We start from the raw sequence: 25,378 nt of genomic DNA on the forward strand, positions 1-25,378 counted from the left end.
CTCATGTTATAACCCTACTTCCCTTATGATCTTGCGTAATCACAGTATAATTATCTGTAGGTAATATACTCGAAGAGTGCAGCTGTTGCTTTTTTAAATTATTCATGAAATATATAAATGTAGTCTTACCACCCAAACAACAATTCACCACCTGTTTTTTAGAAAGCTTCACCAGTTGATGGTAAGGTGGCCTGAATAAAGAAGAGTTGAATTTAAACAGGACAAAATTAAATCTTAATTCCGCTTATCTTCTTCTTCTGTGAACCAAAATTTCAAGTTTAATACATGACAAAAACCATTAATTATTTGAAAATTCATAAGTGTAAGTCTTATGGACAAACTCAAAGACTTGTCAACTTCTAACTTGCTAGAAATGTTGAGAAGAAAAGAAGCCCACCCTAGAAGAAGTAAGAATAGCACTAAGGAAAATGAAGTCGGGGAAAGCAACAGGCTCAGATGAGGTCACAGCAGATATGAAAAAGATGCTGGATGAGACTGGGGAGAAATGGCTCCTGAGGGTACTCATAGTGTGGAGAGAAATGCGTATCCCAAATGACTGGAAAATAAGCTTACTCGTACCAGTGTGCAAGAACAAAGGGGGCCATCCATAACTGTGGGCAGTACAGAGGCAACAAACTCCTATCACACTGCATGAAAGTTCTGGAGAGGGTGACTGATAAATGCATATGCAAAGTAGTAGAATGTAAGATGGGTGATGAACAGTTCTGGTTCAGATCAGGATGCAGCACAATTGACCCAATGTTTGCAGTGAGACAGATACTTGAGAAAAAGCTAGAGATGAGGAGAGAATCCAACTGGGCATTCCTAGGCTCAGAGAAAGCATATGACAAGGTCCCAAGAAAGATGATCTGGGCAGTACTGCGGTGGTTTGAAGTCCCAGAAACATTGGTAGAATTAGTGCAGGCTATGTACAAGGACACAATGATTCAAGTACGAACAGTGTTCAGCCACACAGAGGGGTTCCCAGTGGGAGTGGGTGTACACTAGGGTTCAGCTCTGAGCCCACTGCTGTTTCATACTAGTGGTGGACTACATTAGCAAACAGGTCGGAGGGGGCAGATCAGCAAAGTTGCTCTATGCAGACGATGTGTCATTACAGGGAGACTCTGAGCTAGAACTTCAACAAAGGACAGGAGAGTGGAATACAAAACTGAAGGCACATGGGATGAAACTAAGCACAGATAAGGCAGTGGTAATGGCAACAAATTGGGGAAATCAGAAGAAGCTGTGAACAAAGATAGAAGGGAAGATAGTGGAACAGCTAAACAACTTCAAGTATCTGGGATGTGTGATGGAAGAGAAGTCAAGTCTTAATGAAGAGGTCAAAGCTATAATCAGAGGGGCTACAGCCAACTGGCATAGAGTGTCTGGTGTAGTCTCTGACAGACGAATGACAAAGAAGCTGAAAAGTAAGGTGTACAAGACAGTGGTGTGACCAGTACTACCGTATGGTACAGAAACCTGGGCATTTAAGTCAGAACAATTGAAGAAACTAGAGGTGATGGAAATGAAGTGAGTAAGAAGGGTTGTAGGATGCACACTGTGGGACAGATGAAGAAATGAAGACATAAAAGCAGAAGCCAAAATAGTTAATTTGCAGAAAGGATCAAAGAGAACAGATTACGGTGGTTTGGACACATGTAGAAAAGCAGAAGACAATATGGTGAGGAAGATTTGGGACAGACAGGAAGAAGGTAAGTGGAAATGAGGATGTCCAGCAAAGAGGTGGATGGATTGTGTGAAAGAAGATCTGCGACAGTCTGGTATGAGTGCTGAAGAAAGCAGGAGTGTGACACTGAATCGAGAGAGTTGGCGACAATTAACATGATACCCCAACCCCATGTAGAAAAAAATGGGAAAAAGGGGGCTGATGATTATGAATCATTTATATCTTGGACTCAATTAAATGACGCTCATAATTCCTGATAACACTGATTGATGTTCACATTTGTTGTATTTCCTTCCATTTATCTTGTTTGGTCTGTGCTCCCTAAAGGGACTAAGGTACTTGTGTTCTTTCTAACATTATTGTGATTAGGTGACTGACTGAATTCCACTAAATCCAAATTAAAAGCTAACATCAGTGAAGATTCAGTCTCGGTAGTCAAATAGTGAGAGGGTAAAAAGTCAAAAACACACAAAACTAATTTTCCAGGCTGGCCTTTTCTTTTGCATTTAAAATTGCTTTTGTACCAGTCATCATTCAAAATGTATTGCATCAAAATTTTCTGTCTGAATTTCCATCAAATAAACTCCTGTCCTGATTTAGTCATTAGTATTCCTAGTGTATTACTTGCATTTATGCTCCTTTAAGTCAGCATATAATTTAGTAATAAATGATTTTTATAACAACTGAGGATAAACCAGGTGTGAAACCAAGCACTCTTCTCTGAATAATAATCTTTAATATGTCTTGTGTTAGACACAAACTGCCATGTATAAAAAGAATGGAGAACTTTAACAAGCGTTACACATGCTGTATGCCGAGTAGACACCAGCGCTCATCAATAACACCAAACCTTGTTTTAAGAGCACTGTCAAATCTCTCAGTGCCATAGCTGCTATAGTGTAAACTCCAAGGTAATTTATATTCCATACTCCACTTTGCATCTTCTTTTTCTACCAGTAGAAAGTGCTGTACCAACAACTGAATCTCAGGATTCCAGTGTACTGACGGACACTGAACATTATATGTCATCCATACCATCTGATTGTTAGTTTTGTGGGCTGTGTTGGAAGTTATGTTATTTGTAGTATAGCATGTGGGAGGTTGGAGGCTGGATACCTGTGTTTTACTTGTTGGACCATGAGATGAAAATCTAGCGTTAAATTAAACAGTAAATATCTTCTGTGCAAAATGGGTATTTGGCTTTTTAAGATTTCCTAAAAGGGTAGGTCATCAGGCAACTCTTTGTAAATTAATTAATTGTCAGAAGGGTCTTATAAGGTGAGCCATGGACATGTCAAAGTTGTCTGTGCCTCTCTTTGCTAGACTTATATCTGCTCTTTCCTCAGCTATTGTTCATACACTGGACGGCAGTGACAGTACGAACAGGTACTTGTCAAGAACTGTATATTTCTAGAAAAAGTATCGTGTTGTAGGTAATTGCTTTCAGGACTGAATTTTGTATAATAATGGATATTATCATTTGATGCAAGGCTTTGCCATTCTGTCAGGATTCTGTAAGTGTCCTTCTGTTTTGTAAGTAAAAAATAAAGTTGTTTATATTTCCTTCCTTGAGAATTAGAATTTTAGTATTTTTACAAGTTTATGCAAGGAAATCTTGTAAATTATGGAAAAATGTACAAGCATATATAACACTGGCATATTTCAAAAGTAATCCTGGGTTAGTGATGGTATGGAACAGAAAGCAGTGTGATATGTCAGTGGTGTGCATTGCAAAACAACAAATTCAGTTTTAATGTTATGTATGTATGGACATGCACACATACCTTTAAATGTTTGTGCTTCCACGGTTTTTAATAACATGCCTTACCTTTTTTATTTCAGCGTCCAATTACTGCAATATGCTGGGGTCACAGGGACTCCAGGCTTTTTTTAGCCTCGGGCCCTGCACTGTATGTTGTTCGTGTTGAGCACAAAGTCTCTTGTTTACAATTGTTATGCCAGGAGGCTATAGCAAGCTGCTTGCGAGAAGAGAAGGACATCAACAAACTGACTATACCTCCTCGTCTCTGCTCTTACCTCACCACTGCCTTCATAGCCACTATTAAGGTAAAAAAAGTTTTGCACATCTGACTTGTCATAGAGATTTTGTAGTGCTGGTCTTTTTTTTTTTTTTTTTTTTTTTTTACTGTTACTCTCAGAGCTGGACATTGCTTAAGTGCGTGTGTTCACACACTTTGTACTCTTTTATATGCCCCAGAGAAATTGTGCTTCATAAGAACATTCTTTATAGTGTGAAGTTGAAGGACTGTGTGTGTACATAAGGCTATTAATAATTTACTAGTGCACTGTATTCTGTTTCAGGGAGTATGCCCCAGAATGAGACAAATTGTATAGTTTCTTGTCTCATAAAGGTGGTGCCTTGGACCTTTTTTTATACACTTTGTAAAAAATTCCTCACAGGTTTGATACATTGCAAGAAATTAAAGTTAAATTTTCTTTTTGCATTTGCTTATTTATTTCAACCAGTTTACAATACCTTATTTTCATCATCTTCGTAGATTAACCCTTGTTGAATTTTAAACCTTAAAACTGTTGTCTTAAGAATTTAAAGAACAAGTGCAGAATTGCAGAGGTCTCCCGCATTTTAAAAAGATCTGTAGTGTATCTTCTTGTTTACATGTGTTTATAAATTCATAAATTAATACTAGGCTAACTGCTGTTGCGAGCCATTTTAAACCTAACCAATTATCCCATGTAAGAATCAAACCCTCCATCTTGTCTCTGTAAGGTAAACACCTTAACCATTATGCCAACCTCCCACCCCATGTTGGAGGACAGTGGCACTTAGGATTCTCTACCAAATCCCAGAAACCAAAGTCTGCTGTAATATAAAAATGAAAAATTATTCAGAGTATGCACATACGTGGTCCCTTTCAGAAAAAGACTTACGTGCAGCATACAAACTGACCTTGGGAAACACTTGCCCATCAGTGTCAAGTACATACCATTCAGCATGTTGCCCCATGCATGGACTGATGCATGCTCCCTTTCACAGCTTCCATTTAGCAGGAGTGCATCCCACTGCAGTTTCCTCTCAGCAGATGTGATCTCTGAATTGAAGAAGACACATCTGAGTAATAGTTTAGGTTGTATAACAACCTCATGTTCCCAGCCCTAGTCAGCCAGGTGAAGAAGAAATATTGGACATGGTTGTTGTAGTCCATTTCCCTGAGGGTAGTCTCAGAGGAAAGAATAACACTTACAAGTATAGTTCTCATATAGGTTGTTCTCCTGGACACACTAGTCACTAGATTTAGTACTGTATTATGACATCCCTAGTGTTTTTTGAAAATAAATAATACCTCAGCTATGGCTCTGTAAACTGCCACAACACTCTGCCTTAAGATTGTTTGGAGTTCCATGGCCCAGTTACCTAGATTTTGAGTTGCAGAAATAAATTTTTTTTGTGTAATAGAACAGGGTGGTCATCGGGCAGACTTTGTTATATCTGTCACAAATAATTGGAGTGGGGGAGGCTGAACTGTTAAACTGCTGTTTTATTTATTTAGAGACAGGTACCAGGGAAGCTAGATTAGTAATGAGATGTAGTGTGTGCATGTGTGTGCTTTAAGAACGTGCTGTTGGTGGGGCTGCAGAACTTGCAAGGGCTTATAATTAGATTTTTTGGTAATTTTAACTTTTTACACTATGTATTGCTAATGAGCTTCAACCTAATGTGAAAACTGGATATGCTTCATTCCAAACAGTGAGACTCTGGGATCATGAACCCACTGGCTTTCTACTTTATGCTTGGTGTATTTAATCTGAACAAGGCCTTAACTGTTTTTCACAACAGCTCTTTCCACAAGGCAGTAGCAATGTACTCATGTTCAGTTTACTTGAATTTCCCCCATGGGACAGAAATGGTATCCAGAGATTTGCTCTGTAACCCTCCTGTGGCAGTCTTGGATCCCTGCTCTTACAGACTCCATGGTGTATGTAGCTTATTTAGCAGGTCCTGACTTATGACTGTACCACAGCTCAAGTTACCTGGGCTGGCAGATTGCAGTGTTTAATGTACGGATGTCCTTCTATTCCTATGTTGCAGTATTCTTGGTGTGAGATTTCTTGCCTTCAGGCGACTCGTACGTTGGCTCCTATACAAAAGCTTCAGCTTGGCTATTGCAGCTGTGTGGGACATCACACGTAGGGCCATAAACCAGGAACCTTAAGTGTGATGTCTGCATGCACAATCCTCAGACCTTTTCAGCCGCAGGTGACTTTGCATCATACGATCGCTTTCCAGATGTCGGATCGACTATAAATAAGTAACCCGTTGGGTTTTTGCATTTCTAATTTTTTTTACCAGTCTTTCGCATTGCTTAGGCTTGGTTGTTGTAGCTTTCAGCTGATGTCAGGGAAAAAGGGAAAGTGCCAATGCGGGCGCCATATTCCCTACAAGGGCACCCATGACAAATGTGGTTTCTGCTTAGGCTGGGAACACGACCATAATGCCTGCCCTCTTTGTAAATCTTTTGTGCCTAAGACCTTACGTAGTCATCTGGCAGCTTTAAACTTTTACTTGGAAAACCAATGCCTCAAACGGCTGGCTCTCAGGATGGATCCCACTTCGGAGGCTGCCCAAGAACCTCCGCGTAAGAAGGCCAAGATGCCTAGGCCTTCATCACCTGCCACTTCAGACGCCCAGCCAACTACCGATGTAGGAGTTGTGGAGTGCTCGGTGGATCCGTTGACTCCCTCGACCTCCCTTGCAGAGGCCAATGCACAGCCAACAACCAGCACGTCCACAGAGCTTTCTCAGACACGGACGCCTGTCGATGTCGAGGGGGAACCAGATTTGGTGATTCCTTCGACCGGGATACAGACCTCGGATACAGCTGCTGCCAAACCCAGCTCTAGACCGACTCCAACCAAAAAGAAGCAGAAAACAAAACACATTAAGCCTGCTTCTTAAGGCCCTGCAGACTGGGAGGCCTTCATCTCTTCTCTTATGCAGGCATTTATGGCCCTTAGGTCTTCTGCCTCACCTCCAACTATGTTGCCCATGCTAAGCCCTAGGCTTACCTCTGCTTCTTCCATTCCCATGGCTCCCTTCCTTGAGTAAGAAGAACATGAATCTACATATTCTTCCTCGGATGAATCCATTTCTTATGCATCCCAGATTGCTTCTCCCAAGGAATATTATTCTCCTGATGAGGATTCTGTGGAAGGGGATTCTCCACCTGAAGACGTTACATTTGATGAAACCATCACCAAAATGAAAGACTATTTCAAATGGGATACTTCCCAAATGGCAGAAATCCCAAAAAGATACTTTGAACTGCTGCACGTGAAGTCCCCCTCCCCTACAGCTGTACCCCCTGTTCTTCCTACATACTGGTATGCCTTTACTGCAGCCTCTAGAACACCTGACTCACAGCCTCATGCACCTAAGTGCCCTGACCGCTTCTACAAGGTGCCAGAGGAACACAAATTCCTCATAAAGCCACCCTTAGCAGACCCAGCAATGATTGCCACTGCCCCTGATAAACAGTCTAGGTTGTTACCTTCTGCCTCCCTATTGTTCATGGATAAAGATAGAAAATCCATGGATAGGATAGGCAAGGAGGTGTACACTTCCTCCACTTTGGCCTCAGAGCCATTAACTATCAAACATACATGACCAAGTATGTACTGGACTTAGTATCCCAAGCCACCTCTATGCTGGCTTCAATTCCTGACAGTCCCATTAAAACGGATATCTCCTCCAAATTGTCCTTAGCACTACAAGTGGCTAGACACTCCATAAGATGCAGCTACGATGCTGCAGAAGCTTCTGCTCGCTCTGCAGCATCAGCACCTGTCCTGAGGAGATATTCCTGGCTTAGACTACAGAATCTGCCAGAGGACTTCAAGTCCAAAATTTTGGACGCCCCCCTGGATCACAACTTCCTCTTTGGAAAGCAATCTGCAGACCTATTTAAGAATCTGCAAGAAAAAAACAAAGAATTACAGGATATTAAACATCTCCTGGTATCCCCTATACCCAGATTTTATAGGAACTGCCCGGCTAAGACTACCTTTGTTAGGCATAACCTGCAGTCTGCTGCCTCCTCCTCCAGACCCAAAAGACGAAATAGAAGACATTCCTCATCCAGGCCAACTGGCCCACCTCCTCAGCCTAGATAACCCTTTCAGGACAGGGGAGGTCCTAATAATGCGCGACTGCCTTGCCCATCTGCCCCTCTCAGCTCACCTTACCCACTGTCTCCACTTCTGGCAAAATATCATCAAAGACCAATGGGTATTAAACATTATTCAAAAAGGATACTTTCTGTCCTGGAAACATATTCCCCCCAGGAAGGGCATTCCATTTCCCCCAAAAAACCAATGCCATCTCCTTCCACAAATTCTGTCAGACCTGCAACCGCAAGGCACAATAGTGCCTGTTCCCACAGGACAAGAAGGAAAGGGATTCTACTCCCGTCTGTTCCTGGTCCTTCAAAAGGATGGTCCCTGGAGACCCATTTTGGATCTCTCCTTCCTAAACCTTTACCTGCAGGTACCCTCCTTCAAAATGCTGTCACTTCCCACTCTCTTACCCCTCATACCCTCAAATGATTTCATGGTCACCTTGGATCTAAAAGATGCTTACCTGCACGTTCCCATCAGGGCCTCACACAGACGATTCCTGTGTTTCTCTGGCCCATCCTCGCACTTCCAGTTTACGGCCTTGCCCTTTGGTTTATCCACTGTCCAAAGAGTGTTTACAAAGTGCCTAGCTCCAGCCATTGCCTTCTGCAGGATCCAAGAAATCCAGATTTACCCATATCTGGATGACATCCTTATCATAGCACAATCCAAAGATTCCCTCTTAAGACATCTGCACTTCACTATGTCCCTTCTACAAAGTCTAGGGTTCACCCCAAACCTCAAGAAGTCCTCCCTGAACCCAGACAAGGACAAGATATTCCTAGGTTGCAGAATCAATATGAAGTGAATGAAAGCCTTTCTCCCACAGGACAAGGTTCTGTCTCTAACTTCCCACTTCCAGGAAGTCTTGCTGTCCCAGACAGTCACTGTAAGGCAATTCCTTTGACTCCTGGGATTGATGGCAGCAGCCATTCCCATGCTACCATTGGCCAGAATGCATATGCAAAACTGTAATGGTACCTCAAATATATCTGGTCACAACACCAGAGTCACTTGTAACAAGTTTATCCCCCTTCTGCCCTGTTTAAAGAAGGAAATCATTTGGTGGATCCAACAAGTGCAACTAAACCCGGGGCTTCCACTGCAGCTCCCTCAACCCACACAAACATTGCATACAGATGCCTCAGACTCAGGTTGGGGAGCCACCTTGCAATGTTACAGAGTCCAAGCCCAGTGGCATCCTCCCATGAAAACCAAACACATCAATGTAAAGGAGATGACAGCAGTTCTTTTAGCTCTACAGACCTTCATACCCCTACTGCTACCAGGTCCTCTTCTGATAGTGACGGACAGTACCACTGTAATGTGGTACATCAACAAACGGGGAGGTACCAAGGCATACCAATTGTGCAGGCTAGCCATACTAATTTGGGACCTAGCATCCCAGCACAACCTATCCCTGAAAGCCAGCTACATCCCTTCTCAGGACAACAAGCAAGCAGACCTCCTGAGCAGAACATCCTCTCCACAACACGAATGGATGCTGGACAGGACAGTCTTCCTGGACATAGTCCACTGGCGGGGCACTCCATAAATAAACCTGTTTGCCTCACCCCAGAACAGGCAACTGCAGATCTCCTGCACAAAGACTTACTCCCCCAAGCCTGGAGAGTAGACACCTTCAGTTTCACCTGGGAGGGGAAGTTTCTTTACGCCTTCCCCCCTTCCCTCTGATTCAGAAAGTCCTTCTGAAAATCAGGAAGGACAAACCAAAAATCTTGCTAGTGACTCCCTACTGGCCAAGGCAGTACTGGTTCCCCCTTCTACACAATTTAGCCAAGGGCAATCACTGCAAGTTACCCCACAAGGTGGACCTTCTGACACAAGACAAAGGAACTCTTCTGCACCCACACTTGCAAATGCTATCCCTGACTCTGTGGGTGATAAATTACTAACCCCATTCAGACACCACTATTCAGAGGACGTGCTATCAGTCCTGAGGGATGCCAGGAAACCCACTACTAGAAAATCATACCTTGCTAAGTGGGACAGATTTACTCAGTGGTGTCTGGGATAGGAAAGGGACCCTTACGAGGCTTACAACCCCCTAGTCCTTTCATATGTGTCAACTTCTAAAAGGTGGACTTTCCTATTCATCAGTGAAAGTGCACCTCTCCGCATTATCAGCCTGCTTACCTCTAGAACCTCCCTTGTTAGCCAGTCTACATGTGAAACCTTTCCTTAAAGGGGTCTTAGACATCAGACCACCTAAGAAGCCTATCCCTCCTCCATGGGACCTGAGCTTCATCCAGGAAGAACTCACCCAGCTCCCCTTCGAACCGGCTAATACAGCCTCGCTACAGTTTTGTACTTGGAAAACAGTTCTGTTTGTGGCTATTACCTCTGCCAGAAGGGTTTCCGAGCTACAAGCCTTAATGGTATGCACACCTTACACCATTTTTCATAGGAACAGGGTCACACTGAGAACTAACCCCTCCTTCATTCCCAAGGTACTCAATGACTTATCTCTAAATCAATCCATTCACCTACCCAATTTTTTCCTCTCTCCCACTAACCAAGGAGAGAGGATACTCCACTCCCTAGATGTCCACAGGCAACTGAGATTTTACCTGGGCAAGACTAAAGACATTAGGAAATCCAAACAACTCTTTGTATCTTTCCACCCCAGGGCATTGGGCAAGGCAGTCACCAAACAGACCATTGCATCCTGGATTAGAAAAGCAATCTGTTTCTGCTACTCACACCATGGAAAACCCCCTCCAGTTGGGGTTAAGGCACACTCCACAAGAGCAGTGGCCACTTCCAAGGCTTTCCAAAAAAGGCATGGGCACAGTTTCCATTATGGAAGCAGCTATGTGGTCCACTCTCCACACTTTCACCAAACATTACAAATTGGACCAAATCTCCAAAGCAAGCGCAGGATTTGCCAGGGCAGTCCTACAAGGCTTTGTGAAATCATCTTCTGCATCTGCCACCCTTTCACCAAATTAAGCTGTGGTACTCTCCCACACCAAGAATACTGCAACATAGGAATAGAAGGACATAGAATAGTTGTGTAAAATCTTACCATAGCCATAGATGTCCTTCTCTTCCATGTTGCAGTATTCCTTCCCACCCACCATTCCCCCTCACCGACTCTACCAGTCTAACAGCTCCCTGATGCCTCTCTCCATTACAGAAGAGACCCACGACCTTATACATGTCACCCTTGACAGCCTCTCCAGTTGGGCCATCTACTTTGCCTGCTTAACTTCAAGTTCTGGTGATTGTGCATGCAGACACCACACTTAAGGTCCCCGGTTTATGGCCCTACATGTGACGTCCCACGGAGCTGCAATAGTCAAGCTGAAGCTTTTGTATAGGAGCCGACGTACGAGTCGCCTGAAGGCAGGAAATCTCACACCAAGAATACTGCAACATGGAAGAGAAGGACATCTATGGTTATGGTAAGATTTTACACAACTATTCTTTCCTCTTACCATTTGATGATAAAAGAGTTAAGTATCCGAGACACACATTTGTGAACAGTAATAATAAATCAAACAAAACTTTTTGTTTTTCCAGAAACTGGTGAATTTCAACTTGAAAGTATAATTATTTCAGTATGAAATGTGATTTGTTTTTTCTTGATACATAATTATGTGGCATAGTTTGGTTTGATGTTGATAAGGTGCAGATTTCCTCACATTACAATGCCATTATTGCATAAGTCATGCTGCAACCATTTATTTAGCACTTCATTTAGCAGTCTCACTGCAGTTCTTCCAGCTTCATTGGGTGCAGCACTGCAGGAGAGACTGAGGAAACCTTCCTTCAGCAGGGTTAAGCTTGACAGTTGCTTATCCTTCTTCCCTCAACTTTGCTGTCTTTTGTGCTCTTTGGTGACTGTTTGAATCAGTGTTGACAGCAGTTTAGGTAGACATCCTATCCCCATGTCAATGATTTGACCTTAAGAACCCTTGGATTTTGGTGGCTAGGAAAACGATAGAGAGATTAGAGCTGTGGGCTTATAGGGAACTTGGAAAATCATTTGAAAACTATGAGATTATGACATGGGATAACCTGAATCTTGGTATCTTTTTTAACAATAAGTGATAAAGGCAGTACTGGGAGCAGTTAAAGTATTTAATTTATTTATTTTGTCATGTGATCTGAGCAACGTGGGTCCTTTTTTAATCACAGCCATGTAACAAAAACACATCATTAAAACATTGCAGGTTTAACACAAAAGCAGCAATGTGACAAATATTTATGCATTAGCAAAGGGAGTGGTGAATAAGCATGCATTTAAAAAACAATGGCAGGGAGGTTCCAGAAAGAAAGCAGGAACCTCCAGAAAAAAGGGTAGTCCCTTTCCTCTCCTGCCAGTCACTTATCCCTTCCAGAACATCTAACTCTCCAAACAGATAGTTCCAGATAAATGGATTCTGAGACTGATTCATCAAGGTTACGTATGACAATGGGGAAAAAAATCCACTGTTCCAGGGAATTATTCCACATCCTTCAGACCAAACTCTTCTGTTGAGTGTCACAGCACATGCTGTGTCAGGGAGTAATAGAAACTGTTCCTCCTTTTCAGCTGGAGAAAGGTTTTTATTCAAGTATGATTTTGGTGCCAAAGAAAGAAAATATCTATAGACCAGTTCTGGACCTTTCTTCCCTAAACCAGTATTTAATAGTGGTCTAGTTCAAAATGGGATTTTTTTTGTAACCTTAGATTTATAAGATGCTTATCAGTATATTCCTGTTCATCCAGATTTGAGACATTTGTTGAGGTTTTGAGTGCCTGAATTGCATTATCATTTATCTGCCATAGAGCTCTCCACTGGTCCAGTAGTATTAAAAATGTGTCTAGCTACTGTTGTAGCCCATTACAGGCTACAGGGTATCCACATTTTTCCATATTTAGACAACTTGCTTATCTTTGCAGAGTATTTTTCAGTGTCTAGAATCTCACTTGTGTGAGATCTCCTGTGCAGGCTGGGATTCCAAGAGAACATTCAGATGGCTTTCTCAACTTTATCACACAGGATTGTGTTCCTGGGATGTCTGCCAGACAACTCAGTGCAAAGAGCTTTTCTTCCACACAAAAAAAAATGATCTATATTTATATCTATTCCAGGGGTTTTCCACTCAAACTTCATTTACTGCGAGGGAATACCTCAGGCTTCTGGGTCTCATTGCATCTATGATTCTCTTGATATCTCTGGCAAGACTACACATGAGAAAGATACAGTGGTATCTGAAGTCTCTTTAGTCCCAGCACCAACACCCATTATCTTTTCAGACTCTAGTTCTGGGATTTATGAGAAGAGAAATCATTTGATGGAGACATCAGATATGCCTGAATCTGGGCCCCCTCCTGCTGTAAAGCAGTCATTCACCACATACACCTCAGACTTTGCTTGGGGAGCAGTGTCAAGGGTGATAAAAGTGCAAGGTATCAGGTTCAACAAAGGTAGACAAAAACACGTCAACATAAAAGGGATTCTTGAAGCATAAAAGAGATGCTAATCCTTTTCAAGGCACTTGACACTCTGAATCACCTCTGGTCCCCAAGACCACCTCAGGTGGTTAGAGGCAATGTCACTGTCATATGGTGCATAAGCAAGGGGAACTGGATATTACCTCCTGTGCAAACTAGCCATGTTAGCATGGAATATAATTTTACAGCATAATCTCACTCTACAGGCATCTTGCATTCCAAAAGAGCAAAATTGTGCAGCTGACAGTCTGAGCAGGTCAAAGGTAAACCCTCTTGGATGGAAACCAGATGGGGGAGGGGCCTCCCAAGATGTGATCCATCTGTGCGGATTTCCTCAGGCAGACCATTTTGCCTCCTCTCTGAACAGTCAGCTAGCAAAATTTTGCTCCAGGACTCCATGATAGAAGACCTGGAAGACACGTGCCTTTTCCTTTTCCCTATACAGTAATGTTCCTGTATACTTCTGCACCATTTCCACTGATGTGTGTGGTACATCTGAAGCTTCAGAAGGAATCCCCCAAGGTCACTGTAGTGAATCCCTTCTGGTGCAATTAACAGTGGAATCCCTTTATTTTTTTTGTAATTGGCCAGGGCAATTACCACAGTCTTCCTCACAGACCGGATCTACTCGCACAAGAACAGGTGTGCTAGATACATCCCAGCCCCAAGCAATGTCAGCTGACTGCCTGCACGATAAGGTCTTAATACCTTTTAGGCACCTCTTTACTGAGGATGTGCAGCAGGTGCTAATGGAGGAAAGAAAGCCTGCTAGTAGAAAATCATAAATTAGCAAATGGAAAAGGTTTTCTAGTTTGTGCCAGCACCCAGTCATGGCTAGTGTTTCTCTGGTTTTACAATATCTGTTTGAGATACCTTCCTGTGGCCTGGCTTACTCCTCTGTAACGGTTCATTAGTTTGCCATTTCAGAATGTTTGCCCATAAATTTCCTTCTTTTAAGGCATTCTCATGTCTTGTTTCTGAAAGGAGTGTTACGTACAAGACTTATTAGATAGCCCTTGACTCCTCCTTGGAATCTTGTGGTAGAAAAACTAGCACTTGGTCCATTTGAACCAGAGGTTCTTATCTTGGAATGCAGATGTTCATCGTGCTTCACTGTTGCAGTCATGACTGAAGGGTTCTCCCCTGCCGGTAGGCAGCCCTCGGTTGGACAGAATCCCAAAGTCTGGGTCCGGCGTCGGCTGTTCAACCATGCTTCCTGACGTCAGAGCGCCAGGAGTACAAAGCTGACAGCCGACGCCATCTTCTCCAGTCTTTCTTGCCGTGCGGTGATAGTTCGCAAATGCCGGTCGGCTGACTCCTGACGAATTTTACTGATATACTTCGGTCCAAAGACTTTCTTCTCCACTCAAAGCTAAGTACCCCGTTGGGGAAACTTTTTTCTTGCTCCACTCCGATGTCAGAAAAAGTTAATAATTGTATTTCATGTGGGAAGCAAATACCTCATAAGGATTTTCATTCTTACTGTAGTCCTTGCTTGGGCCCTGACCACGACGTAGCTAGTTGTCGGTTTTGTGCTAGATTCAATCAACGTACAATTAAGCGAAGGTACGATTTTGCTTTTCATTACTTCGGTAGGCGCTTTAACTACAAAATGTCGTCAGATACAGTCCTGGCTACCGGAGTTCACAAACATCGCAAGGATAAAGACAGGCCTCCGAGGTCCAAATCTGATGATAGCGCACAAGCGGAGCCAGCTTCAGGTTCGGCTGTCGTCAGTGAGGCGCTTTTGCAGCCCCTGTCATCGGCCATTTCAGAACCGACGGCTGAAACGGACTCTCATGAGGAGCCAACCAGGCCTTTAAATATTTCTGTTGCAGGACCTTCGGACAATGCTCCTTCGGATGGGTCCGGAGCCGCTGTGCAGGTACCAGCTTCCGAAGGGGTTTTCAGGCCTACTCAGCTACCAATAAAGGCAAAGCCAAAGACAAAGGCAAAGACTCCTTCAAAATCAAAGACTTCAACACAGGTCTCTTCTGAACCGGCTCCCAAGTCACAGAAACAGTTACTCAAGATGGCGGAGGATTTAATTACTATGATTAGGGGTTCTCATCCCCCTCCAGACAAAAGGCCAAGGCAGGATGTTTCTTATGATTCCTCTGATCAGGCTTCTGTTTCCTCAGTTTCTTCTTCTGATCAGGAATATTCTTTCCCTCCTTATGAGGATTCTGATGCTGAAGAATCAATTCCTTCTGCTTCTCCTCCTGAGGATTTCTCTTTTGGGGAAACTTTGCATGAAATGAGGGAACATTTCCACTGGGAAGGACAGGAGTTTTCGGAATCCAAGAAAAGACTGAGGGAATTTCTTCTTCTTCCCCAACATTAGACCCCTGGCTATTCCTCCTGTTTTGGATATTGTGGATGATGCCTTTTCGGAGGCTAACTTAACCCCTGACTCTTTTCCTCCTGCTCCTGTTAAGCCTGACAGATATTACAGGGTTCTTGATTCCCATCATTTTTTATACAAGAACCCTTCTGCTGACCTTGAAAACATTTATCAGGGTCCTAAGGGAGTCAAGGCCGCTTCTGCCAAAAATCCCATTCCTACTGAAAAGGATTCTCGATCCTTAGAAAGATGGGGCAAAAAGGTGTACACTTCTGCTACTTTGTCCATTAGGGCTTTAAGCTGTCAGTTTCATATGTTTAAATATCAGCAATTTCTATTGTCTGTCTTAAAACAAAAGCTTACTTCCATTTCTGCCTGTGCAGATGATAAGGAATTACATGACTTATTGCACGCCACTGAACAAGTTGGGAAGCATGGTTTACACTGTGGATTTGATGCCTTGGAGGCTTCTTGTAGGGCTGTGGCCTCTGGCACAGTCATTAGAAGGCATGCATGGCTAAAGGAACAAAATTTGCCTGATCAAGTAAAGGTTAAATTATTGGATGCTCCTGTTCAGCATAATGTTTTGTTTGGATCTAAAGCTGAAGAGGTGATTAAAAAGATGGAGGATAAGGCAAAATCTATGCAAACAGTTAAAGATTTCTTACAACTACAGCCTCCTAGATTTAGCAGGAATTGGCCTTCAAAAAATTGGTCCTTTCCCACTTCTGACAGGCCTCAGAGGGGTAGATATAGACGTTCCAGAGGGAGGCCTCAAACGCAAGCTGCTTATAGACCAAGACAGTGGACTGCTTCCACCCCTAGGGGAGGAGAGGACAGGTCACAATCTCAAAGGAAACAAACTCAATGACTCCCTCTGTTGGGCTACAGGAACTTCTTGCCTGGAAGCCCCACTTGGAGGAAAACTCTCTCTTTTTTTTTATCAAAATTGGACTCAAATAACCCAAGACAAATGGGTTTTGGATGTAGTTTTAAGAGGTTACAAATTCCATTTTCATACCTTGCCAAGGCCAAGCGGATGGCCAGACCTTCCAAAGCATCAATGGACGGAGGCCTTAAACCAGGTGGAAGCTCTTTTGGCTATGAATGCCATAGAACTGGTTCCTCTTTCAGAGATGGGAAAAGGTTTTTATTCAAGGCTTTTTCTAGCCCCAAGGAAGCAAAACTTATGGAGACCCATTCTGGATCTGTCGGTCTTGAACACCTTTCTAGAGATTCCAAAATTCAAGATGCTTACTCTACAGCAGCTACTTCCAATGCTGTCCAAAAATGCATGGATGGTAACTTTGGATTTAAAGGAGGCATATTTACAAATTCCCATCAGGCAGGATTGCAGAAAATGCCTCGGGTTCAAAGCCGGATCAAGGCTCTTTCAATTCTCTGCGCTGCCCTTTGGGTTATCTACTGCGCCCAGGGTCTTCACCAAATGCCTAGCTCCAGTAGTAGGTTACTGCAGACTCAAGGGAATTCAAATTTACCCTTATCTGGACGATTGTCTAATTCAGGCAGACAGCAAGGATGTCTTACTCCAGCATCTAGAATTTGTACAGAACCTCCTCAAGTTCCTGGGATTCTCTGTAAACATAAAAAAGTCAAATTTGACACCATCACAACAGATAACTTTTCTGGGTGCATTTCTAAACACCACAACCCAGATGGCATTTCTGACATCCGAAAAACAGTTACAGCTGGCTTCAACTTTCAGAACCTTGGCATCTTTAACTCATCTATCTGCAAGGAAATTCCTGCAGGATTTGGGTTACATGGCCTCCTGCATCCTTCTCGTACCATATGCAAGACTACACATGAGGAAAATACAGTGGTACCTAAAAAGTGTATGGTCTCAGCTTTGCCACAGTTTAGACATACTGATCTCCGTCCTTCCTTGCCTTCAAAAGGAATTTCTTTGGTGGTCCAGGGCATGTGCTCTAAACAAAGGGAAGCCCTTCCGTCTGCCTCCTGCCTCTCAGATTCTAACCACGGACGCCTCTGATTATGCTTTGGGAGCCCATTTTCAGGGCAATTGTTTGCAGGGCCTTTGGACAAAGGATCAGAAGCACCTGCATATCAATTTAAAGGAAATGTTAGCCGTTCAGAAAGCTCTATTGGCCTTCAGGAATCTTTTACAACCAGGACAACTGTTAATACAGACAGACAACACCACAGTTATGTGGTACATAAACAAGCAAGGGGGATCTCATTCCTACCCCCCTTTGCAGACTAGCCATGGATCTATGGAACACAGCTCTAGCTTGCAATTTGGATCTTCAAGCTCAATTTCTACCAGGGAAACAAAACTTCCTGGCAGACAGTCTGAGCAGAAATCTTTCAGATCCACATGAGTGGATGCTGGACACCAAAGTTTTCAGGATGATAACAGCAGTCTGGGGATGTCCTCACATAGACCTGTTTGCATCCCATCTCAATCATCAACTACAGACTTTTTGCACCAGGACTTTCCACAGAGAAGCTTGGAAAGTGGACGCCCTGTCATTCAGTTGGAGGAACCTCTCGGGATATGCCTTTCCGCCTCTTCCACGGGTTTTATTGAAGATAAAACAGGACAAGCCCAAGTTGATAATCTTGCTGGCCCCAAATTGGCCTTGGCAGTTTTGGTATCCAACTCTAAAAAACCTATGCCTGGAGTCCCCTTGGGTCTTACCTCAGTCTCCGAACCTTCTGTCCCAGCATCAGGGTCAGGTTCTACACTCTCATGTCAGAACTCTCAGCCTGGCGGCCTGGTTAATCCAGGGCCTTTGATTTCTTCTTTACTGCCCAAGCAGGTTATGGATGTCATTTTAGAAGCCAGGCATCCTAGCACTAGAAAATCTTATGCAGGAAAATGGAAAAGATTTTGTTCCTGGATGCAGGCTCAGGATTCTGATCCTCTTCTTCCTAACATTACTTTAATTTTACTTTACTTGACAGATCTCTTACATAAGGGTCTCTCTTTCTCTTCCATTAAGATACATGCTTCTGCTATTTCTGCTCATTATAATACAGACCCTCCCATCTTTTCCCACCAGCTCATGCGACAGATTCTCAGAGGAGCTAAGAACTTAAGACCTCCTGGATCTCCTCCTATTCCTGCTTGGGATCTCAACTATGTTTTGGAAAAACTAACCTTGCCTCCTTTTGAGCCTGCTGCCTCTTGTGACATCAAGTTTTTATCTTGGAAGACAGCCATCCTGTTACCCCTAACCTCTGCCAGGAGAGTTTCAGAGTTACAAGCTCTTATGGCTGTGGAACCTTATATTATTTTTCATCAAGACAGGGTATCTTTGAGGACTAATCCTACCTTCATGCCTAAGGTGGTTTCCAAAGTGGCTTTAAATCAAACTATACACTTGCCAACCTTTTTCCCCACTCCTCAAAATAAAGGGGAAAGGATCTTACATTCTTTGGATGTACACAGACAGCTACGTTTTTACCTGAACAGAACCAAGGACATCAGGAAATCAGAACAATTGTTTGTTTCTTATGCTTCAAGTTCCCAAGGTAAAGCCATTTCAAAACAGACTATTTCTAAATGGATTGCTCATGGAATCAGATTTTGTTATTCTCACCATGGAAAGCAAATCCCAGGGAGTATACGGACTCATTCCACCAGAGCTGCTGCCACTTCTGCGGCCTTTCTCAGGGGAGTTCCTACCAAGGACATTTTGGAAGCTGCAACTTGGAGTTCAGTGCAAACATTTTCTAAGCACTACAATCTACCTCTCTACTCTTAAGTCTAGGGCAGGCTTTGCCTCTGCAGTCTTGCAGGGCCTTTTAGCCGCCCCTTCCTCTTTATGACCACCTCCCTTTCTTTCAGCTTTGGTATTCTACCCTACATCATGACTACAACAGTGAAACACGATGAACATAGTACAGTTGTGTACACTTACCATAAATGTAGATGTTCGAGTGTCTTCACTGTTGCAGTCTGGGTTTCCCTCCCCCCTGTCCCCTCTTATTTTTACTTTTGTGTATTTCCTTTTTTTACCATTCTTCTGAGGTGTATTTGCAAAGGTTATGGGACCTTTTTCATTTTGGGACTCCTGACATCTGGGGCAAGAAAAACTGGAGAAGATGGCGTCGGCTGTCAGCTTTGTACTCCTGGTGCTGTGATGTCAGGGAGCATGGTTGAACAGCCGACGCCGGACCCAGACTTTGGGATTCTGGCCGACCGAGGGCTGCCTGCCGGCATGGGAGAACCCTACAGTCGTGACTGCAACAGTGAAGACACTCGAACATCTGCATTTATGGTAGGTGTACACAACTGTACTTTTTACTGATTGCTCTGACCTCTGCAAGAAGAGTATCTGAGTTGCAAGCTGTTATGGTGGCTCAACCTTGTATCATTTTCCACAGGGCAGGGTTTCTTTGAGAACTTATCCTTCTTTCATGCCTAAAGTGATGTCAAGACTTTACTATAAGCCAAACTGTCTGTCTCCCTAAGATCTTCCCTGAATCCAAAAATGAGGAAGAAAGGACATAGTTCATACTTTGGAGGTACAGAAGAAAATCTTTCAGAACAAATGAAAGTAGGAAGAAGAGATAACCTGTCAAAATAGACCATTTCCAAATGGCCGTCTCAGGCTATTACACTTCATTATTTATTTATTTATTCATGTATTTATTTATTTATTTATTTAACATTTGTTAACCGGGAAAGTCTGACTTGGAACAAAGCCAATTTTCAGAGGATGCCTGGGGAGAAAGGCTCCAGATGCATGTCTATTCAGGCAGGGTCAAGCCACACACTACTGGACCTTGTTTTTTGCTTGTGTGCTTTTTGGAAATGGTTTAGAAAAAGTGACTTCATCTTTGGTAATTACATTTAAAGCACTGCAAGCTAGATTCTTTCTCCAGGTATAGGTTGGGCTTTGCCAGGACCATTCTCCAGGGATTCCTGGACCCTTACCCTTCCACCTCTCAGTTGTTCTAAGCTATGGTAATCTACCAATATAGCTTAGGCTATTGCAGCTGTGATCAGTTTGATGAATATAGCACAATTGTGTAAATAAATTTATCGTATATCACAGTAGATGTTTGAATGATTACTGTTGCAGTAGCCACTGTATCCCTCCACCCCACTTGTTTTTGTTTTATGTTTTAAGCCAGGATGTGGACTTTTATTTATTTATTTTTTAATTGTTTTTCCTAGCAAAGTCCATTCGGGCTAGGCCTCCCTTTCTCAGCTAGTGTGAAAGCTCTGAAGGGCTTGACACCCAAACCAGTCCTTTAGTCAGTGCAGCTTGAGCTGACTAACTGGGTGCTTGGAAGGTGCTCTGAAGCTTTGGAAGCTGGCCAGCTGTTGTATCCTATGCAGGATACAACTCTTACAGCTTGGGCTAGTGCAGCAGGAATCATTTGAATATCTACTGCACATTCACTCCTTGAACGCTGCCAGACCATGCGTAAAATGAAAACTAGGATTTATTGAAAAATACCTGATGGCTGCCAGGATCACAGCCACTCTACAGTCAGCTGTTACTCCATATGGAACAAATGAGCATAATTAAGACAGCATGGCAAATGATGGGCAAGAATGAAGGTAAAAAGTGCACCCGAAAAAAAAAAAAAAAAAAAAAAAAAAACAACAAACAAAACTCTCAGTTGATTACAGAGTTCCGTTTTGCAGGAATTAAATTCTTAGCCATATGCATTCTGATACTGATCAGTTGTAGTACCTTATATGTCAGAATGATTTGATAAAGCTACCCCTTTGGCCATCCACATTAGTCAACATCTCGCCAACCTGTTAAAACCCTGCAGGGCTTTAGTCAGCCTTATTCAGTTTTCCCTTTTACTTTGCCTGTCATTTGCTGGTAAAAAATCACTTCATTTTTATGTCACCTAGGTGTCTTACAGCATCCTTGGATTTCTTTCACAGACCTGTTTCAGAAGATTTTCATTATGTTTAGAACTACTTTGCTTAAGATTTCTCTTGTACAATTCCAATTTTCAGTCTCACAAGTTTGAAGTAGGTGTTTGTATGAGGTATGGGTGTCCAGTACAGATCCTATTTGTATGTGTGTCTGTCTGTAGGTTGCCATGCATGATGCTCTTCACAGTAAGTGTTGCAGTACTCATTCTTTGGTTTTCCTGCCATGCCAAAGCCTGTGACTGGCCCATTTTCCAGAGTGTTTACATCATGTCTAGCTGACGGACATTGTTAGATTAGGGACTTCCATTTTAAAGTGGTTATTAAATATTAGACAGGCTAAAGGGTAAAATAAATTGTTTCATTTATGCACAACAGCCAGTTTATTAGAAAGGAAAGATAAGCATAAAGTGCGCAGACAGAATGTTCTTTTCTCAAGGGAAAGATACAACCTTGCTAGCTACAGAATGTTCCTTAGCATATACAAGACAAAGCCTGAGACCAAGGTTAGAAAAAGTAAATAAGGAAAATTACTGGACTGAAGCAATATATGTTGTGTTCAGTATATGCAGTTCATTTAAGGTTTGTAAGTTCATTCAACTTGTTACCTCAGAGAAAGATGACAGACACTCGAGTCGGAGTACAGAAGACAGGTCATATAAAGACTGTGTTAGTTTGTTTTGTGCAGGATCATCAGAATATGATGTGCAGCAACTTTGAACACTTATCAGTACTGTTAATGAAAGCGTTCAGATGTTGTGAACATTTAATAAAGTCTTATTGAATGAACTACTGTGTTTGGAGAATTTATTCTGAAAAGTGCACATGACTTTGCCATAAAGGAGAGACTGGCACCTGTTAAGCACGAGCTTTGGTAATTAACAGATAAAGACTTTTGTTTCTCAGTCTCATTGCATGCAATGTTTCCAGCTAATTACAGTACAGTACAGTACAGTAGTATCAATTCTTACAATGGCACCTGCATAGGCCTGCTGTCTGGGGAGAGATATATAATTCTTGCAATCCAGCAAGCAGCTGAAACCCTTTTACATCCAATTTCCAGTACAGCATATTTTCTTAAGTTCACAGTGACTGTTTATACAGTAGAAGTACTACAGCAGCACTCCGGAAAGCAGACCACCCTTTCAGTGAAGGTATCATTTCCAGACTTGGTCACACTGTGTGTGTTCTATGCAAAATAGTAGTGTTTTCATTCCAGTGCAGTACTTCATGTTTCTTTCAACTACATGTGTTCTAAGAAACTTCAAAAAACAGCTAAGTATTTTTTTCAAGTACGATTTTACTGTAATAGCCAGCTTAACTTCTAGGTTTCGTTAACATTTTAGAGTGACAGCAAATGTTTCATAACAGACATTTCAGCAGCATATCAGTATTTTTTCCATAAATAGAGCTGTGAACTCTATACAGAATAAGCTAAAAATTATGGCATGACAAGTTTCCCAATAAGACAGCATTACTTCATACAGAAAATGGACACAGCATATGACCTCTAACCAAAGTGCACAGCACCAGTGTTTACTTCAGAAAAGTCCCACACAACTTCAGCAGACCAGTATTAAATCAAAGCAGTGTTCCTTCAGAACATACAAGACATTATCCAGTTAACAGCTATCTCCACAAACGTTCATGTTTCCAGTGTGACGTCCCACAGCCAGAAAGCAAGAAAAAGGTTAATAAGCTACAGATGATGACTCGCATTCTTCCAAGACCATAAAGTTATGTAAGATTTTATATGTACCTTTTAGTTAACAGCTCAAAAAAGTTTAAATTAATTGGTCATTTGCATGTAAACATGTCCAGTAATTCTGCTACAATTAAAATGTCAGTAAATCTTTGGTTTAAGTTTAAAAATGTTCTCTTAAAGCTAAAGCTTATTAGTTCAAAAATGTTAAATATTTCTAAACGCAAAAGGGTCAAGCCAGCTTTTGAGTCAGCTTCTGTCATTACGGGTTGAGACTTAATTAATCCTTGTGTGAATGCTTCAATTCACAATACAGAAGTATGTTGCAGTATTAAACATACAAATGTCAACACAGTCAATGTCAATAACATGCAGGCAAGGTGTCAAGTTCACATTACTTCATCTAGTTTCTTATTTTCAGAATCAAGTGCAATGTTTGCACTGCAGGGAAATAAGAGTAGAGTGCAAATTCTAATATAGTAAATTGCAGTATAACTGAAGAACATACTTCAGTGTTAAGTAAAAAAAAATGCATTCCATAGCTATCTGTAAAGAGAGCATTATTCTGTCATTGTTTATGGTAATTTCATTGTTTACAGACAAATCACTTTCGGTTACACATAGAAAAGACACAATTGCAGTTTTGTCAGGATTTAAAAGGTCAAAGATTACAGCAGCTAACAGTTCAAAGTGTAAGTGTCTGTATATACTGGTTTAGACTTCAGTAAAGAGATTTGTGCAAATGTAAAGATTTTAAATAATTGGTTATGACAGAAATATGCAGATTTATGGGTTAAAGATGGAATAAATTTCAGTTCAGCTGACACAGCTGAAGTGCTCAGAAAGACATATTGGGTGCAGTCAGTTAGAAAAAAGGGTAACCTTATACCTCTGACTTATAAGGTGTATCATAACTAACAGTCAAATTAATTAGCAGACTAAAGGGTTTACAGTTACAGTTTGGCAAATAATTTTTTTGCATTATTGTTTTGTTTAGCAGTCATTAGTTAAAACCTTTGTATTAAAGTGCTGCAGTGCATAAACAATATTGTAATATAGACAGAGATAAAATACTGTTTACTAGTTTACAGAATGTAAAATTTAAAGTCAATGCTACATTGTAAAAGTGACAACACAGTTAAAAATTCTAATCCTATGTATAAAAGAGTACATTATGTAATCAGTTTCAGACTGTATATGTTTCGTATGGAAATGGCAGTTTGCCAAGCACATCAGCTCAGATTACAGTCAGCCTAGCAAGCTAAATTAACAACAGTACTATATGCCATAGGGCTATATGGCAAAAATCCATTTTGATGCATTTGCAGTTTTACTGTTTATCCAAGAAAATTGTAGACAGATAGTAAGATTCATAGGATATTTTAGTAACAATTATCTACATTTTCAAGTTAATCACCCCATTTTACTAAAAATAAAATACCTAGGAGACAATACGTCAGGGCCTCTAGATTGACTACTGGCAGTGGTGAGTTTGAGAGAGAGGTTGAATTTACTTTATTTTTAAATATGGGTTATGAACATAACTTCCTGATGATGACCAAAGGGGAAGAAATTAGAGGCAAAAGGGATAGTTTATATCCACCTATTTTGTTAAAAACTCTATACAAGAGTGTGAAAAATAACAGTAAAGCAGGAATTTCAGGTTGGAATATGACTGTTGATAGACTATCAGATGTTCTTCGTCTTCCATTGCTGCAGTCCTGACTATTGGGTATAGTCCGCGTCCAGTCGGCCCGAATACCAGAGTATAAGGCTGACGTCGGTCAGGGCGCATTAGACTCGCCAGTACGCCAGGGTACTAGCATGGTCCGATGCAGAAGCAGTTTTGCGAGTGCAGGTTGGCGTTCTGAAATATTTCCGAAACCGGAGTTTCAGACCGAAACAGAGTTGGCTAAGTACCCGTTGGGAACATTTTGGTTTTTCTTGCCTCAGTATTTACCGGATGTCAGAAAAAGTGAATAACTGTATTTCTTGTGGGAAACAGATACCTCATAGGGATTATCATACCTTGTGTATACCTTGTTTAGGGCCTGAGCACGGCGTTGTTGGCTGCCGCTCTTGTGCTAGGTTTAACAAACGCACTATTAAGAGGAGGTTAGACTGTGCCAGGT

The 25,378-nt window shown here is 42.0% G+C and overlaps 1 protein-coding gene across 1 annotated transcript in view; it reads left to right on the plus strand.

The window, feature by feature from the left end:
* Positions 1-25,378, plus strand: part of TULP4 (TUB like protein 4) — a gene marked incomplete in the record, with an annotated part of 1,525,147 nt that overhangs the window by 884,560 nt on the left and 615,209 nt on the right. The window contains 1 exon segment of the mRNA XM_044061979.1: positions 3,533-3,757. Coding sequence (XP_043917914.1) covers positions 3,533-3,757 — 225 coding nt within the window.

This window comes from Protopterus annectens, chromosome 1.part0 (genome assembly GCF_019279795.1).
Source record: "Protopterus annectens isolate FY-2018-M chromosome 1.part0, PAN1.0, whole genome shotgun sequence".
Lineage (NCBI taxonomy): Eukaryota > Metazoa > Chordata > Ceratodontiformes > Protopteridae > Protopterus > Protopterus annectens.